Source organism: Gymnodraco acuticeps, unplaced genomic scaffold (genome assembly GCF_902827175.1).
Source record: "Gymnodraco acuticeps unplaced genomic scaffold, fGymAcu1.1, whole genome shotgun sequence".
NCBI lineage: Eukaryota > Metazoa > Chordata > Actinopteri > Perciformes > Bathydraconidae > Gymnodraco > Gymnodraco acuticeps.
In genome coordinates this window covers 74859-94710 of record NW_022991460.1, presented here as the reverse complement: position 1 = coordinate 94710, position 19852 = coordinate 74859, and the positions used below count along the sequence as shown (strand labels likewise).

The 19852-nt window shown below is 43.2% G+C and overlaps 1 protein-coding gene across 1 annotated transcript in view; it reads left to right on the top strand.

Moving 5' to 3' along the window:
- The first annotated feature begins 957 nt into the window (after positions 1-957).
- LOC117532978 (NLR family CARD domain-containing protein 3-like) overlaps positions 958-19852 on the top strand; it is a 52299-nt gene continuing 33404 nt past the window's right edge. Inside the window, 4 exon segments of the mRNA XM_034196600.1 lie at positions 958-1197; positions 18604-18698; positions 18783-18861; positions 18947-19226. Of these exon segments, the coding sequence (XP_034052491.1) occupies positions 18956-19226 (271 nt within the window). The 5' untranslated portion in view covers positions 958-1197; positions 18604-18698; positions 18783-18861; positions 18947-18955.

Sequence of the window (19852 nt, the reverse complement as noted above, 5' to 3'; positions counted from 1 at the left end):
CAGCTAGCAGAACTACACCCCCTCTCACACTGACCATTCACCCTGACCTGTCTTTCATTAGAGGGTCAGTTAGCAGCATCTAGTGGACAGCTAGCAGAACTACACCCCCTCTCACACTGACCATTCACCCTGATCTGTGTTTCATTAGAGGGTCAGTTAGCAGCATCTTGTGGACAGCTAGCAGAACTACACCCCCTCTCACACTGACCATTCACCCTGATCTGTGTTTCATTAGAGGGTCAGTTAGCAGCATCTAGTGGACAGCTAGCAGAACTACACCCCCTCTCACACTGACCATTCACCCTGATCTGTGTTTCATTAGAGGGTCAGTTAGCAGCATCTAGTGGACAGCTAGCAGAACTACACCCCCTCTCACACTGACCATTCACCCTGATCTGTGTGGCTTAGAGGGTCAGTTAGCAGCATCTAGTGGACAGTTAGCAGAACTACACCCCCTCTCACACTGACCATTCACCCTGACCTGTGTTTCATTAGAGGGTCAGTTAGCAGCATCTAGTGGACAGCTAGCAGAACTACACCCCCTCTCACACTGACCATTCACCCTGATCTGTTTCATTAGAGGGTCAGTTAGCAGCATCTAGTGGACAGCTAGCAGAACTACACCCCCTCTCACACTGACCATTCACCCTGATCTGTTTCATTAGAGGGTCAGTTAGCAGCATCTAGTGGACAGCTAGCAGAACTACACCCCCTCTCACACTGACCATTCACCCTGATCTGTCTTTCATTAGAGGGTCAGTTAGCAGCATCTAGTGGACAGCTAGCAGAACTACACCCCCTCTCACACTGACTGGGCTCAGTCTCTCTGAAGTGCATCTTTGCAGTCCTGAGAACAACTCAGTTTAGAAACAGAGTATTTATCAGCAAAGGCATGTGGGTGAACAAAACAGATATGTGCTAAACACAAAGACAGACCTCACTCTCATATTATACGTTTGTCTTTCTGTACAAGTTCCTCCTGAGTGGAAAACTATTGCAGCACTTCAAACTCCGCCCCCTTCCCCCCTCTGCAACTCAGAGCGGAAGTACCAAGTTCCTCTTTCACGGAAGTCACACCTGCGACAGTTGGTGTTCAAACTGTTGAATAAAAGGAGATATAAGGGAATAGCAGGCAGAACCAGGACTGAGGAGGACGAGATCAGCCGGGTTTCTGTGGACCTGAAGAGAGTTCAGCAGGTGAGGATCCTCCCACAGGAGTCTGTTGCAAAAATTAAAGACATTAAGAGCATTAAGAAATAGTGCAGCGGAAACACATTATAAAATGTTATTTAAAAACAGTCAAAGTCAAACAGAATTAAATAAACATACAACAAGCTTATATAGATTAACACAGGTATAAAAACATGAATAACAGTTACAGTGCAGTGTGAGATATGAATAGTTCAATTAAAGTGAAAGTATTTAGCCTGGATACAAAAGTACCTGCAGTTTTCTGGGAGTTTGTTCCAGATGTTTGGAGCATAATAACTGAACTTCTCCAGGTTTAGTTCTGGTTCTGGGGACAGAAAGCAGACCAGAAGATTCGGGGGCGGGGCCAGAGCTGCTGGAAGAGGACGTGGTTAGTCAACAAGAAGTAGCAGCAGTTATTTTAATTAAACATAACTTTGACGAGGCCAGGATATGTTCATTTGTCATACTGATCATACAATAATGACACACGCAGTGGCGACTGGTCATTAGAGGCACAGCCCCACCTAGTGTCAGCAGAAAGTGTTACAAATAATTATTACAAAAAAATACAAAAAAAATACAAAAAAATACAAAAAAATAAATAAAAATAAATATAAAATATATTTTAAGATCATGTTTAATCATCTGATTCCTCTGTACATTGCTGTTTTAGTCTGTGTTCTTCTAATGAGTGTCTACCGTGTGTGCCTATTGAGCTGTTTTGAGCCATGTGGGACAAAACCCGATCATGCCCCTCCCTCTCACTGTCTAAGTGAACGGTGACTGTAAAAACTACACTGCGCATGCTCAGAGTATTGTCCTATTTAATGTGTGTGGCAAAAAAAAAATGACCATAGGGGCATAGTGCTGCCATCCCCACCATACGTCATCTCACATCATTCAGAGCTGATTGACTGTAAGTACGTGTGCCGCGAAAAGTGTGGTGTGTGAAGAGGAGACGAGAGAGCTGCAGTGAGGCGTCCTAAAACCAGGAAGTAAGCTGCGCATGGCTTCCCTCGACAAAAAAGCAATGAGATTTCTCCATAGGATTTTAGAAAATAGCTATTTCTCCATAGGATATTTAGAAAATAATTGTTACTAAGAGAGAACAATTCAATATTTAAATGATAAAATTACATTTTTTGGGTATCCTTTTGTTGAACTGTCTGTTTAAAATTAATCGAAGCATCAGACTAAAATAGCTTTTGAAAATAATATTATATTTTCATTTAGGTCCAAATATAATATTTGTAAACCTGAAGAGTCAGTGCCTCACCAGCCATGAACCTCACTGCAGAAGCTTATAGACATCTAAGTTGTTTGTGCCCCACCATTTTGTACATATAAAAACGCCACTGAAGTACGAGTACTTTCGGGTCTCTGTGTGTCATTCAAGCTCAGCTGTGTGTGTGTGTGTGTGTGTGTGTTGTTGGAGATTTGGAGGGATAACTGGTCCGCTTTTCAAATCTCCGCGCGTTCCTATGAAGCTGGTTATAATACAGGAAGGAATCCATATCTACAAAGTAACCGTTAACAATAATCTACTTTAATGGCAATATGACAATGCAATACAATCATTACAATACAACATGATATATTACAGTTATATTGTAATGCTTAAGGAGTAATGCCGGCTTACTCCTGCCCTGGTTCGCATGCTGCGGAGATCCTTTCGCTCGGGGCAGCATGTGAAGAGAGACCGAACGCCAGGGATCCACCGGATATATACCAGAGTAAGAAGGAGGGGTTTGGTGTTAGGTCAGCTGGTCATCTTTTCAGGTCATCTCATTGGGAGACGCAACTCTGGCCAGCAGGAAACCAAACAGGCTCACTTTACAACAAAAGGTCTCAAGGCCTGCATACCTACACCTCCCCCACAGAGCAACAAAACCCTGTTTACTCCAACCAGCCCAGAATGTTTATAGCCATTTGTAGTCCTTACATTTATGAAAGGATAAAACAGAGAAATCAATATAAAACACAAACACAGGTATTGTTTGAACAGTATTCACTTAACTGCTACTATTGATAAGCACCAGAGAAACCCAAGGGACCTCTCTTAATATCACAACCACTGTAGCTCGTTCTAAGTTGAATGCAAATCAGGACATGCTCTCACCTTCCCCCATCTTCCTTTGTCCTCAAAAACACATGTCAACAGGCCCCAAATGCAGCTCACAGTTTTACCCAAATTATTCTCATTTTAAGCTTATCCATAGTTTGCTAACATGAATAAATACAAATATAACTCTACAGTGTGTGTGTGTGTGTGTGTGTGTGTGTTTGTGTGTGTGTGTGTGTGTGTGTGTGTGTGTGTGTGTGTGTGTGTGTCCTGTCAGACTGAGAGGCTCAGTTATCTCAGTGGGTCTCAAACGATTTTGTCACCATTTAGGTAAACAAGTAATTCCAAGGTACACCTTTATATAATTATTATAGTTATACAAAAATTACAGAATAAATAATAACAGGTATGACATACTATAGGACAGTAAACCAAACATACAGTTTTAAAACGATAGTGATTAGTAAGGAGGGAGAGAGAGAGAGGAGAGGCTCTGAGATTCAGGAGCCCAAACACGCTCACAACTTTAAATATACTAATCATTAAATAAACAAGTTGACATGATTTGTTATTGGCTTTGCTATGTTATTGGTTGTGGTCATATTCTAATGGTTTATTGACTGTTGAAATATATACAGTTCTGTTTCTTATGGGTCTTGAGAGATGTATCCATAGATCTCTCAATGTTGCTGCCTGTCCCTGCAGGTAAAGCCAGTTGTTGAGGCACTCATCATGCTCAGAGATTTGTAAAACATTGCACAGACGTCAGGAATGGTAAAAGTGCTGAGGTCCTGTAGTGAATGCATTCTGACATGACCAGCAGGCTCTCTTGATTGATTGATTGATTGAAAAGATTATTAACAGCTTGTATATTGGGTACAGTACAGTACAGCTCAAAACATACAATTGTTAAGGGGATGCAGACCAGAGAAAGACTTTCATCTTGTTTACATCAGGGTCCCCCATTTCCAATTCATCATATCATTTAAGACATATAAGACATATAAGACATACAGATGGCTTATTTACAATTTACATACAGGTGGTTTTTTTACATACAGATTGCTTATTTACAATTTACATTTTAGATTTCGTTCAAATACATCCTAACCGGACATTTAAGACATACCAAGTCTACAGATATACAGTTAGTAACAGAGTCTAAAATGCGAGTATATACATAGATGGGGGGGGAAGCTGTCCATTGAACGACAGGTTGAGATTTGTACCATTACCGGGGCCAGTTTTGCAATGCTCTCCCCCGAAGGTGCTCTTTAAGAGAGGTTTTGAAGGTAAGTATAGTTTTACTTTCCTTTACAGTTGTGGGAAGAGCGTTCCACCTTGATGTGGCATAATTGCGAAACGTGTATTCCCCCTTTTTTGTGCCAAATCTGGGTTTCACATGATTTGTGGAGCTCCCTCTGGTGTTATGATCATGGTATTCCTTGACCTTTGGGAAGAGTTTTGACATGTACATGGGTACCATAGAGGTGTAGTGGATCTTGTAGACCAGGCCCATTGCAAGTAGCTGTACTCTGTCGTCTACTCTAAGCCATCCTAGGTTGTCAAAGTGGGCAGAGGTGAGGTGGGTTCTAGATGAAAGGTCAAGCAGTAGTCTGACCAGTTTATTTTGCGATGTTTGAAGTTTTATTTGTAGCGCCTTGGAGGTGCTATGGTACCATGACGTGCAAGCATAGTCATAGTACCCTTGAATGAGTGCTCCTGCCAGAGTTTTCAGGGTGTTCTTGTTTACCAGAGAGGAGATCCGGTATAGGAATCTAGTTCTTTGATTGACTTTTTTTATTACATTGGATGCCATTTTGTCACAGGAGAGGTTTGCCTCAAGAATAGATCCTAGGTATGTAATTTCCTTCTTACTTGTGACAATAATGTCGCCCACTGCAACTGAGAAGTCGTCGGATTTGCTGAGATTATGTTTCGAACCGAAGAGAATGGACTCTGTTTTACCCAGGTGTAATGATAATTAGCGCCATGAGGCCACACAAGAGGGCCACACAAGAGGGACACACAAGAGGGACACACAAGAGGGCCACACAAGAGGGCCACACAAGAGGGCCACACAAGAGGGCTACACAAGAGGGCCACACAAGAGGGACACACAAGAGGGCCACACAACTCGCACCAAAAGTCAGATTGACTTGAAATGTGGTACACACATTGAGCTGAAGACACTTTACAGAAAGAACTACCAGGCTCCGCCCACTCAGATGTATTGCTCATTAGCATAATGTGAAAGCAGTTTAATGACAAACTACAAACTTTTCCATTTTGAATCTGTAAACACAATACTTTGTATAAGACATTCGGGGACAGTCACACATTACTCTTCAAAATGAGCAAGATCAGTCAAAAAACATGTTCGCCATAAATCTAAATGGAACTAAATGCTCATAACTCATTGGATTTGTTCAAACTTGATACGGACCCAGAGGGCCCGCTAAGATCAACACAAATGTTTAACTTTCTAACAGAAATTAAGAAAATTATAAATACATGCTCTGGGGGCGAGTATTAAATGAGATCTAATGGATCGTGGTGATTTAATAATGTGGGCGTGGCCTATGACGTTTTCTTAATTTACCATGATCTAGAATAAGCTACAAACGCTAAACTGCGTACACACGTCACAACTCATGAACTTTAATAGAACGTTCAGAAAATGTGTACGTTTCTGTTGAATAGCATTAGAAATGGGCAAAAGCAAACAAATACCAACTCTTTCTAGAGAGGAGGTCGGAAATACAAAATAATTCAGAAGGAATTTCAAATGTAACGCTGAATTGAACATTTATAATCTGTAGCTCAAATGACAAGTTTGTAGGTCAAAAGAGAACACGCCATTTTTTACAATTTTCAGCTAAACATTGTCTGAACTGCTCCAAACCTTACATGAGGGTCCAGTCCTGAGGCTACCCAAGCATCAATGACCAGACTAAGTCCTATCAACGCCTGTTCAAAGTGGAAAATATAGTAAAGGTGACTGGAGCGCATGCCAACGAGTGCAGGGGGGGGGGGGGGTTAGGGGTGAGGGCCCGTTCAATGCTGCGTGAAGCTTTGATTAAAGTTTGAATGCATAGAGTAACAAACTTACACATTTTAAGCAAATCCGTTATCTTTTTTTCTAAACATAACCAAGTGGTTTTGATGCGTATGTGTTTAGTTTTGTCTCAATGACCAAAGTTAACCACATGTGTAAGGGAAACTTCTGTAGCAATGGAGAGTCAGGACTCAGAGAGACACGAGGAGAGTTGGAGCTTTGATGTCAAACACTGATGGTTTATTACGAGTATCGGTTTATCACAAGTCACAGCAGCCAGAGGGTCTGACTGCCCGGGAGGGTTGCTACATCAATTCTGCAGCGCCTCTCTCTCGCTAGACCTTTTAACTAGTTCACAGAGAGTAATCAACATATTGGGGGAGATAACCTAAACATCTGGGAACACTGGAGATAGCCCCAACATCTGGAGACACTGAATCACTTGTCTGAGCCTTAGGCTCGAAGCCAGCGTTCTCACAATCATAAACCATTTGTGACTGAGAGTTGCCCGGTTACAGTTACAGTTCCTACCTACATAATAAAATATCTCTCTACGTTACAAGGATGACCTTATTTTATCAACCTTTAACAGAAGCCGTTTGTTCTACAGTATTATCCCACTTAACGCTTAACACTTGTCTATTTCGTTTTAACCTTTATATATACAGTCTATGATTTTAACTTGGAGGCTACGATTAGCATCGTTAGCACCGATGTAGCTACTTCTAGCTTACACACTAAACCAAGCCTTAACATTCATTACGTAGCTGATTAAAATCATTAACACCTAAATGGGTCATTCTACAGAAAAGGTGGAATCTGGGTGATACAAATCTGCTGAAATATATTCCTTCTAAAAACATCTAAAACCTGTTACATAGCAATAACTAACTCTTAACTTGATGAATCCACAACAAGTAGAGCTTAAAGTATTTTAATTTTTTTAATTATTTTTATACTTTATACAAAGCTTATTTGTATAGGAATGTCATGGTGTTACGTGTTACCAGGAAGAAGAGTAACACCAGTGACAATTTGGTGAAAACACTACCATTTTAACAAAATGGCTGCAATGTGTCAGACCAAATGTGGCTTCAGTCACTATCAAAATCGTTTAACTCTTCAATACATTTTCCCATTCAAATGTTCACCCCTAGGGCTATGCAATAAGTAACACTAATGACAGACTTGAAAGAAGCATGTCAAATTTGAAGATAAAATGACACCTTTAACAAACAAAGTAAGAAGTATCTGACTTATGTCTTTGTCCACTGCACTGCCTCAAATGATCTCTTGTTACAGGAGGCACTTCAGAGACAGTACATTATTTCTAAATAAAAGCGTTTTGTGTAGCAGTAACACCAATGACCTAATTTTGGGTGACTGACATTTATTTGATATTATTAATAATAATTTGCGTTTTTTTTTTACCATTTCAGTGTTATATTTAATGCTTGTAATGTTATATAAATATAAATTAGATTTATTTATTGAAAAAAAAATCTTTTAAATTAAAACTATAGGCTCCACTTCCATGTATGATCAAAGTGACAAGGCAGTTCCTTGAACTTGGCATTTTAAATAAATTGCAATTTACGTATAAAACCATTTTTTATTTGTTTTTATTTAGTACCATTGCAAAGACAATCTCTATTTATTCAACATATATAATGAATGTGAGTATTAGGTCAACGTCATGTATTTTGGTGTCTGCTAAAGTAAGTGACAGCAATTCCACCTTTTCTGTAGAATGATAGTACTCAATTTCATTTACCGCAAAACCGCATGCATGCACCGTCTGTTTCAACCGCAGAGCGAGTCACAATAGTCCGATATATAAGCATGAAGAACAAACAACCACGGCCGGCTTCAAGTTGTGTTCCCTGGATGAGCTGAGCAGGCAGAGTCCCTGTAGCTTCACGGAGCAGCTAGCAGAGAGACAAGAAGCTAGCAGCAGCAGTCACTTGACAGAGCCCTCACTCAATGTGACCACGCCCTATTTTATGCAAAAACTTTAAGACCTAATATAAATAAAAGGGTTGTGTTAGAAAACAATTCACTCACAGATCTATAATCATGAAGGTGGAATCTAACTATATGCATAATAATATGTATTGCATCTGCTGTAAAGTTGGGCATTTTAACATGGGGGTCTATGGGAATTGCTCATTTCTGCAGCCAGTCCCTATCGGCCAATATATGAACTGCAGTGTGTGGCACTTCCGTATTGGCGTCCCGGCTCTTCCCCAGAGTTTGCCGCTTGGTGAATACTAGAGGTGTTGAAAATAATCGTTTCTACGATGCATTGCGATGCGGACGTGGACGATTCGGTCTCGATGCAGTGACGGAAGATAATCGGTTATAGCGTAGTAACGTTGCTTCCTGATTTTCCGGCCGCGGCTTTACTATAACGTTTTTTTTTCCTGTCACTTTAATATCAAATCGGTCGGTGACGCAGAGATCAGGGAACAGACGTGACAGCGGCACAGCAACACCAAACACGGAGCAGTCTGCTTTATCCACCAACACAAGAACACCAGTCCAGAACCAACAGCAGAAGGACCCGCTCTGAATCACTCCGTGTCGCTGCGGCTCAGAGACTCAGGGATTTATGTTTTTCAAAAATAATCGCGTTACAATCATGTCAGGTTTTTGGTGGATTTAATTAAGTCTTGGATTGCAGAGTATGAATGTCCTCTAGCAATTTCCAGACGATATATACGTGTGTAAAGTTTGTGAAGGCAAGAGGAAAAAAGCTTCCGCGATCACCGTCTCCTCTGTTCCTCTAAGCCCCGCCCCCTCCCTGAAAATAATGAGTGACAGGCTGATAGTGACCCGATAGAAACGTTATTATTCACTTAATCACTGAGATATAATGAAGCTAACTTAATCTCATACATTCATGGGATTTATGTAACAGTAAGACAGAATATGTAAGTGTGCACCCACATGCAGTATTTTAGTTGTTATGCTGTTGTAAATACTCCTGTTGTCTGCTGTGTTCAGACTCAAGTCCTGTGTGTGATGCCACATTCAGGACATTCAGTGTCCTTTCTTTAACAGAAGACCGTTGCTAGAAGCTGCAGCTAGACTGCAGAAGTATTAGTTTTTTGTTTTTGAGGATGGAACAACTTCACACACAGATATAGGGTGGCTAGACCTACAATTCATTTATTTTGGTTTATAAATGAATGTCAAGACATTTATGTTATTGATTTCTGAAGCACTTTCTAAATAATAAAAAGAGAGTTCATATGTATTTACTGCATGTATGCATTGATGACAAATAAGCCATGTGCAGTAATATAGAAAATTGAGGATGCAACGCATTGGTATGAATCGTGATGCATCGGGATATCGAATTGAATCGAATCGTTGACAGGATAATCGTAATTGAATCGAATCGTGAGACCAGTGAAGATGCACAGCCCTAGTGAATACCCATCCAAAGTGTGTGTGTTTGTGTGTGTACGTGTGTGTGTGTGTGTGTGTGTGTGTGTGTGTGTGTGTGTGTGTGTGTGTGTGTGTGTGTGTGTGTGTGTGTGTGTGTGTGTGAGTGTGAACAGCTTGTCTGCCCAAGGTTTAAAACATTTGGGACAGCAGTGAGAATGTTATGAGAAACAATTTGTTGCTTAGACTAAACTCGAAGGAAGCTAGACTGGAACATTTTAAAGAAATCAAAACACTTGTACATTAATTAAATACATTTGACATTTAGCTTGAGCTGGGTTCAATACTTTCTTTATGGTATTTCAATTGGGCTTGAGTAGAACCCCTACATGGATTTTGCTTGCAACACAAAGTGATACTGATCTCTGTCCGTTAGGATTTGGAAGTCTCATGATTCAAAGTGTGGGCCTGTGAAGAAGAGGCCCTTGGAAAACAACATCTATTTTTGAACAGCAATTACTTATTTTAAAGAGATTGCAACATTATACTTTTTAAAGAATTGCTCAATTACTTTAACACATTTTATTATGCACACAATAAAAGCCTCAACAAATATATTGATCCTGGCTTAACCAGCGACCTTTACTCTTTTGTTCATAAGCTCGGTTTCAGAAAAACTTATCAGTAGTTTAACAACTATTAGAATTGTAGTAATGTCCATGGTACGGAAGAGAATTAGGGCCACATGATTTTTTTTTTTTGGGAGGATTTGAAAAAAAAACAATTCCGACTTTTTTCTCAGAATTCTGACTGATTTTCTGAGAACAAAAAAAAAAAAACTATGGGTGGGAGAGCCATGTGCTTTAAGGAGCTCTCTGGGTACTATGGAGACCAATTGGTTGATACGACAAATAATTTGAAGCAGTTTAATAAAGACTTTTAAACTATATTTAAAACTGTATTCGAACTTAAACTTATATTAATTATCTGATTCCAGTGGCCAGTTAGAACAGACAATCAACACAGTTTCCATTTTGCAGACAGATGCAGGACGGGGCATAGGGTTTATACAAGGTCACAAAGATATCTTAACATACCAGCGATACTATTTAATATGGATTCTTAAAGCAATATCATCTTATTTTCTTCTTACACCGACAGCGCACACCCTGAACAGTGGGCTTCTTGTTTACATTTTCCTCTGCACTCAGAGGCAGGACATAAAAACACTGTTTTGCTATTTATTTTCATTTTGCAGCACATTTATACGACCAGAATTTTGCTTTGCATCTTTATATTATTTATTTTTCTCAAGTCATTTACTTTTGGTGAGTTAACTAAAGTTTAGTTTATTTTACCCTGGCTATGGACTGATTCATTATTAGTTGTTACAAAACATACACAAGATGGCGGTAGACAAACCAATATAGACCCCCCATACAAACAATTAGACAAACAAACATGAACCCGTAATAAACACCAGCGTGACTCTGTGAGTCTCACACCCCGCTTCTCTCTGGCTGCTCTCTCCCTCTATTCACACCACTTTTCCCCAGCTTTCAAATACTTATTCCTGGGTAGAAAAGCAATGTGCATCACCCTGGATCTCTGCATATGTTCCTGTGAGTCTGAGACCCTGCTAACAGCAGTGACTCTGCTGTTTTCATCTTCTTGTACATTTCATGACTTAAATGTGGAAGAAATGGACAGTTTCCTGTCTATACTGACATGAATATGTCCATAACACCGGATGTTTATGCAGTCAAATGTATATTTGAATTAAAACAGTTTAATGCACTTTTAACACTCATGTACCCACGATTCAAGCTGTTTTCCTGGGTTGCAAAGTGCTGTGAAGCAGCCTGTCCTCTGGGTGGGAGAGCCATGTGCTGCAAGGAGCTCTCTGGGTGCGCTCTGTGGCTCTCACAGCCCGCTTCTCTCTGGCTGCTCTCTCCCTCTATTCACACCACTTTCCCCCGCCTTTCAGAGACTTATTGCAGGGTAGAAAAGCCTTGTGCATCACCCTGGATCTCTGCCTATGTGCCTGTGAGTCTGAGACCCTGCTAACAGCAGTGACTCTGCTGTACTTATCTTCTTGTACATTTCATGTGTCAAATGTGGATGAAATGGACAGTTTCCTGTCCATATGACCGGCTGTTTATGCAGTCAAATGCACATTTGAATTAAAACAGTTTAATGCACTTTTAACACTCATGTACCCACGATTCAAGCTGCTTTCCTGGGTTACAAAGAGCTGTGAAGCAGCCTGTCCTCTGGGTAAAGTCTGGGTGGGAGAGCCATGTGCTGCAAGGAGCTTTCTGTGTCTCTGTGTGAGTCTCAAACCCCGCTTCTCTCTGACTGCTCTCTCCCTGTATTCACAGCACTTTTCCCCAGCTTTCAAAGACTTATTGCTGGGTAGAAAAGCGTTGTGCATCACCCTGGATCTCTGCATAGGTGCCTGTGAGTCTGAGACCCTGCTAACAGCAGTGAACCTGCTGCCAGCATTACAAACATATTAATCAGGCGTTTTAACACTTTTTTCCATGAAAATGATTTTTATTCACTATCATGGGGCTATATAAATCAAATTACGGGTAATTCGGAGCACAATTGTACCTTTTACTATTTAAATATATTTGTATTATATATTTTTGGACTATAAAAGTGACATTTCTGGGTGACTTTGTCAGTTTATGGAGCTTAGCCCACAAATCCTGGAAGTTCCAGGCCAAATTTGGGAGCTCATAGGTTGCCTGCCATGCGCCCCCACCCGTGGAAAGAAGAAAAAAGTAAAGAAAACGGTCAATTATATCTTAAAATAATCAAAAATGAAGTAAAAAATTCTCGAAAAAACGACTGAGTGCCAACGGAGAAGGGGCTCAAAAAAGCTCAACCCTTCGGCGCTTCAGGTAGAAGCCCCGGACACTTTTCCACTTCCCCGTTGCAACTTACAACGGAGAGGGGAAACCAAGCCTCCCCTTCTCCGTCAAAAAAATGAATTCATCATTTTCAAGCTACCATCTGCACGAAATCGGAAACCTGTTTTTTGAGAGGACTCAGAAAAAAACGGCTGTCTCACTTCATGGATGAATGTGTCTGCTCCATGTGTGCTCTGGCTCGGATACATTTATTGCATGGAGACCCCCCAGCATGGTTCTTACCAAACTTTAAGTTTTTGAACTGGTCTCTGGAGGAATGTAAGGGGAGTTTGAGGGGACTCTATCCGCATTATGAGGCACTATTTTCGGATACATTTGTATCACTTATAGCCCTTTTTTATGGTTCTCCAAAAAGTGAACTTAGACTTTTTCTGACTCTGGAGGAATGTAAGGAGAGTTGTCAGGGGACTCTACCCGCCTTATGAGACACTATTTTCGGATACTTTTTTTCATTTTCACCCCTTTTCTATGGATCTCCAAAAAGTGAACTCAGACTTTTTCTGACTGTGGAGGAATGCAAGGGGAGTTTGAGGGGACTCTACCCGCATTATGATACACTATTTTTGGATACATTTTCTCACTATCACCCCTTTTCTATGGATCTCCAAAAAGTGAACTCAGAGTTTTTCTGACTGTGGAGGAATGCAAGGGGAGTTGACAGGGGACTCTTGCGGGCTCATGATGCACTATTTTCGGATACTTTTTTTTATTTTCAGCCCTTTTCCATGGATGAATTGAAACTTATTTGTTTTACATTTTGGACAATTTGACCCAGTTCTGGTAACCGTATTGCCTGGAGGATAGGACCGAGAGATGACAGACTCTCTGGCCGCCTCACAAGTCACTATTGTCGGACACTTTCTTTGCTTTACCCCGGTTCTATCACTCTTTCCTCCTTTGACCATGAAACATGTTTCCTGCGGGGGTACTGCCTGGTTCTGGGGCACCCCAAACCCTATCATGGTCGGGGCACCATGAATTGATGCATCGGACCCAATGTTGCCATCACCAGCCCCGCGTTGGTGCGGAGGTGGGACCATTTAACCCGGTGGTAACCCAAGTCCTCCCTTGGTCCGTGTACCATGCATTGAAGTATTGGACCCATTTTTGCAATCACCGGTTACGCTAACGCATATAAACGGAGAAATAGTGTGGCTCTGCAGTTGCTCCATGACCTCCGAGAGACTAATCCCATCATTGGAATGGCTACATCATTGGATATAGACAATGAGGAGGAATACCCGGTGCACCTTCCACCCTTCTCCCCACATACCGAGTGTGACGAAGAGGACTGCAGGCAGGTGATGCTGGAAAATGTGGCATTGAGGGCTCAGAAGGATGCCCACATTGATGAGGTAAAGACCCTGCGCTCCAGGCTGAAAAAGGGGCTAAAACCCAGGAAGCAGAGTGCCACTGCTGCTGTGCTTGAGGAAGAGGAAGAATGTATACAATTTAAGGGCCTGGCAATCTCAAGTACCTCCGGCATAAACACAGTATTCTCTGGCAGCAATACTCCTCTCAAGACCCCGGTCAAGACTGTCATGCATTCACCAGAAGCCTCCGGCAGCAATACCCCTCTCAAGACCCGGGTCAAGACTGTCATGCATTCACCAGAAGCCTCCGGCAGCAATACCCCTCTCAAGACCCCGGTCAAGACTGTCATGCATTCACCAGAAGCCTCCGGCAGCAATACCCCTCTCAAGACCCCTCTCAAGACCCCGGTCAAGACTGTCATGCGGTCCCCAGAAGCCTCCGGTAGTGAGACCCCTCTCAAGACCCCTGTCAAGACTGTCATGCGGTCCCCAGAAGCCTCCGGTAGTGAGACCCCTCTCAAGACCCCGGTCAAGACTGTCATGCGGTCCCCAGAAGCCTCCGGTAGTGAGACCCCTCTCAAGACCCCGGTAAAGACTGTCATGCGGTCCCAAGAAGCATCCGGTAGTGAGACCCCTCTCAAGACCCCGGTCAAGACTGTCATGCGGTCCCCAGAAGCCTCCGGTAGTGAGACCCCTGTATGCCAGAAGACCCGTGCGTCTGTCTACAATAAGCTGAAAGCTAATCTGGGTAAGGACTGGCCCTCTCCCCCAAATCACTGGTCCACTGGGAAGGGACGGGGGAATATCATACGTGAAATCACGTTGCCTAAAAGCATGGAGACGTACATTCAGACATACAGGGATCATTGTGAGGGTGTCGCACCGACAGTAAAACGGAAAAAAAATTGTCTGTCCAAGGTCAGCCGGATAAAGAACTTCCTCGTATTCATGGCGCATGGTGTTAACCGGCTGTCAGACTGGCTGTTCCAAAAAGACACGAAGAGGGTCCGTGGGTGGAGCGAGTATATTTCAAAGTCGGGCCGGGCAGTCACAACATCGCTGTTGTTCCTGAAGAATGTGAACCATTTCCTGAGGTACTTGTCTGAGTCAAAGCTCCGGGGGTGCAGGCTCACCCAGTCTGATATGACCCACATCATCAGAGAGGTGACAGCCAACATGAACGACTTGAAAAAGTCCGTCACTGTCCACCAGTTTAAGGTGAAGAGGAACAAGCTGGATCGTCTGCCGAGCCAGGTGGAGCTTCTCTCCGCCATGGCGGGCGCTGAGAAGCGCATCCCTGATCTCCTTGACCTGATGGCTAGCAATCCGACCTCAATCACCCAGTACCTGCTATATGGCTATCTATCCCTCCATTGGAGCCTCCTGTATGGCCACCGTCCGGGTGTGTACGCAAACATGACCAACACTGAGATCTTGGAGGCGGACAGAAGGGGCACTGCTGAGGGCTACATCATCCACGTGCAGGATACAAGACTGCCAAGACATTTGGCGAAGCACAGCTGGTGCTTACAGTAAAGGAGTTTAGCTGGATCATGCGGTGGATGGGGATAAAAGAGGGCTTGTCGGGTCCTCAGAATGAATTCTTCCTTTTCACAACGGGGACGTACGCCTCCAAGAACCTGAACGCTGACTTGAAGAGGGCTTGGGCTGATGCTGGGCTAGTAACAGCCATCACCTTCACAATCCTGCGCACTGCCCTGGCTGACAATATCAAGCATCACCAAGATCCAGAAAGCAGGTCGATTCTCGCCAGGTTTATGTGTCACGACGTAAGCACTGCAGACCGGTTCTACGCGAATACGCCTGGAATAAAGGAGGGATTGAAGATCCGCTCCATGTTCAGGGCGGCAGCAGCTGCAGCAGCATCATCAGAAGGAGGTCTACCGCCGTCAGATACCGCCGAAGAGGGCTCAGGGGCTGAGAGCAGTGATACCTCTTCTTCAGGGCCGGTTGATACTCCTGAGGAGGGGGCAGGGGTCGTGGACTCAACCTGTTTTCCCCGGTGCACCGTACAAGTTAGATGGCTAATATGGTCCCCGGGCCCCCGCTAATCATGTTTTTATTATGTATATTATGTATATTATGTATACTGTGTATACTGTTTTTGTAAAAATCATGTGATAATTAAATAAATAATAAAACATGAATATAACCTTGAAGGTTCCCAGGGGCAGATACAGGGCCAGGTATCAGACTATTTAAACAATGTTTACCCAGGATTCAGACACCTTCCCTGGCTTGTAAAATGCGGTGATGCGCCCTGGAGGTATCAGACTATTTTAAACAACTTTCCCCCGCCTTTCAAACACTTATTCCTGGGTCATTATTCACGATATAATTTAACATTGACCCTCTCCTGAAAATGCACATATTTTGTGCATTTCCAGGAGAAGTTCAATGTTAAATGATATTATTATTATTATTATTATTATTATTATTATTATTATTATTATCCTGTCCTGGATGTGTGAAATAACCTGAGTCCCCATTTCAGGGACACATGCTGGAGGTCTCTAGTCCGTCCTTCGGGGCTCTGTGAGCCGGCAAAGAGAGGGGATTTACCCGTCGTCTCTCCTGGAAGTGTGAAATAAAGTCCCCATTTCAGGGACACATGCTGGAGGTAATTATTCCGTCCTTTGGGGGTCTTGGAGGTGCCACAGAGAGGTGATTTCCCCGGTCTCTGTCCTGGATGTGTGCAATAACCTGAGTCCCCATTTCAGGGACACATGCTGGAGGTCTCTCTCCCGAGAGTGGACGTCCATTGCCTCTAAATAGGGGTAAAATTAGGTCTGTCACTTTGGGTAACCGCACCACTGTCGGACGTCTCCCGAGAGTGGACGTCCATTGTCTCTAAATAGGGGTAGGGAATTATCTCCAGTGGGGCGCCTTGACTCATGCTTCCACCCTTATACAAGTCCTAAATCGGTGCCTGAAGACCGTCCAAGAGCTATAACTAGCTTATCCTCTTGCGACACCACTACTCTATTCTAGTGGCGCTATGCCCCCCCGATCAGGAGCGCATAGACTTTTTTCCGCTACCCTTTCTCTCCAACAACAGCACAGTTAACTGTAGTCCTACACGACCAGCCTATACACTCACCATCAAGTTCATCACAACGATGAAACACAGTTTAGTTCTACACTTGCTTGCCACTGCCCACCCGTGATCAATTAGCCTATAATTGAATGTATGCACCCCGGACCGGCACCAGCTCCTCCAGCAATGTAGGGAACTGTGAGTTCCTCCAGCAATGTAGGGAACTGTGGCGCATCGAGTGATGCACGCACCTCGCGCTGCCCCGGCCTTGCCAGCAATGTAGAAGACGGTCACAAACAACGAGTGCTTTTAGACCATCTCGTTTTTAATAGAGACGGTGGTGGTGTGAGTTAAAGCTATAGACAAAAAGCTGTGACTTTCTTCCTCTCAGCTGCACTTCTCCAGCCACACAGATATGGGGAGGTATTTACACACACACCCGCGGCTGCTGCTGGAGCCGTGTTCACAGAGGCGATAGCGGTAATATCTCTGGCTGCTTATTTTTAACTGCTGTTTGGCCGCTGAAACCCCCAGAATTCGGCGATTCGTTCAATACAAATCTTTACATTGCTTTCATACAGAAGTTCCACTTTACTGATGCCTTTCTTTAAGGTTTCTCTAAACATGAGCTGTGTATGCTTGTATGGCACTTTCGTCCTGAGCAGCACACACAGAGAAAATCAGCCAGGACAGAGTCCCCAGACACGGATCCCCTGGGTTTATTATCCACAAATGTTCATTAACCAAAAACGAAACACAGCCGCTCAGTTTCACAGGTAATTTTAGGATACCGTCAATCACAGATTCTGGTAAGGCAATGTCCAAATGTGGATTTTTGAAATTACACTTACCAGTTCTGAAGATTTGTTGGTATCCCGCCGACAACGTCGGTTTGTAAGGGAAACTTCTGCAGCAATGGAGAGTCAGGACTCAGAGAGACATGAGGAGAGTTGGAGCTTTGATGTCAAACACTGATGGTTTATTACGAGTATCGGCCGGAGAATTCACATCACAAGTCACAGCAGCCAGAGGTTCTGACTGCACGGGAGGGTTGCTACATCAATTCTGCAGCGCCTCTCTCTCGCTAGACCTTTTAACTAGTTCACAGAGAGTAATCAACATATTGGGGGAGATAACGTAAACATCTGGGAATACTGGAGATAGCCCCAACATCTGGAGACACTGAATCACTTGTCTGACCCTCAGGCTCGAAGCCAGCGTTCTCATAATCATAAACCATTTGTGACCGAGAGTTGCCCGGTCATAAACTGGGAATATCAACATATAGCTGAGGCCTCCCATTCCTTAAGAGAGATAACAGACGTCAGGGTTGGTCATAAACGTCAAAGGGCAAACAGTTTAGATACCTAGGAGTAAGGGAGAATTATTCTCTAACCGCATGTTTAAAACTGAGTCATTTGGTCACTTTTGGGTGTGCTGTAAGAAGTCTTGACAATCACAAAAACATATTTAGGGGTCAACAAACTGAGTTTCTGAGTGGGCCTGGGGCTGTGGGACATCTGAGAGGAGGGGCATTAATGTGTCCTGTGATGTTCTTGTTGTGATGAGCATGTTGTTGTGTTTGTGTGAAGGTGGAGGCTCTGCTATGGATCAGTGTGAGGACAGAGAGGAGGGAGTCCCCCCCCTCTCTGTGTGGGGAACATGACAGCCAGACCAAAGCTCAGAGGTGAGATCTCCAACTGTCCATGACTCTTCTCCATGTCACAGCTCAGCACTCATTATTCACTCAAAGCTCTGTGTTGTGTTCCAGACCAGAACAAACAACACACTCTGCTGGACCTGGACCTGGACCTGAACCTGGACCTGAACCTGGACCTTTGAAAAACAAAGAAAGTATTTTTTTGCATAAACCCATGTTATTTCAGATGTAAGATTATATAATATTTTGTGTTGGTATCTTTTGGATCTCTGCAGGGAGAAAATATGGCGACACTGAAAAATATCCTCTTCAGAACTTTAGAACAATTGGGGAAAGAGGACTTTGAAGAATTCAAGTGGCACCTGCAGCAGGAGGTCCTAGGATTTGAAGGAATCCCAAAGAGTCGACTAGAGGATGCATGTCGGACGCAAACTGTGGACCACATGTTTCTGAACTACGGCATTAACACTATTAAAGTGACCAGAAACGTTTTGAAGGAGATTAATCAGAATCTTCTGGAGGAGAAATTATCAAAAATTCCATCAGAACCGACAGGTAGGTCATTAGTTAAAAAGGAGTGTTACAAACAGGAAACCTGAGGTCAGGTAAATCACAATGATAACATGGATTGGATGTGTCCTCCTGATATACCACACAGAGAAACACCACCTGTACATGGTGTCAGGGTTCAGGTTCCCCCACGACCCTGAAAGCTCAGTGTTCAGGGTCAATAGTTTCTGGCAGGGTCACTTTTTAGATCAGCTAGTTTGAAAAAAAGCAACCCTATCAGGCAGACCAGGTCCTCATCCTGCAGCCAGGCACTGGGGTCTACACACCACTGGGTCTAAGGGTCTAATCAATGCCAGTTGGGTTGTAGATGAAGAGGGACATGGTATGCAAACTTCAAACAACCATCACCTCTCTGCTGGGGACGGATCCGGTGTTGGTGTGGGAGGTGGAGCAGGACCAACTAGAGCCAATTAGAGGGACAGACAAGTAAAGCAATTTCCACACGCCAAGGTCCGTAACAGCTAATACACTGTTTCTATACGGACCACTATTGCGGTAAGCATGTTGTAACTTCCGGTTGTTGTTGGCACCTCCGGGTATCCCGTGTGCCTGTTCTGTTGCTGATAGCTTATTATCTTAACTTAATCGATCGTTTTAAAACTCTTGATCAC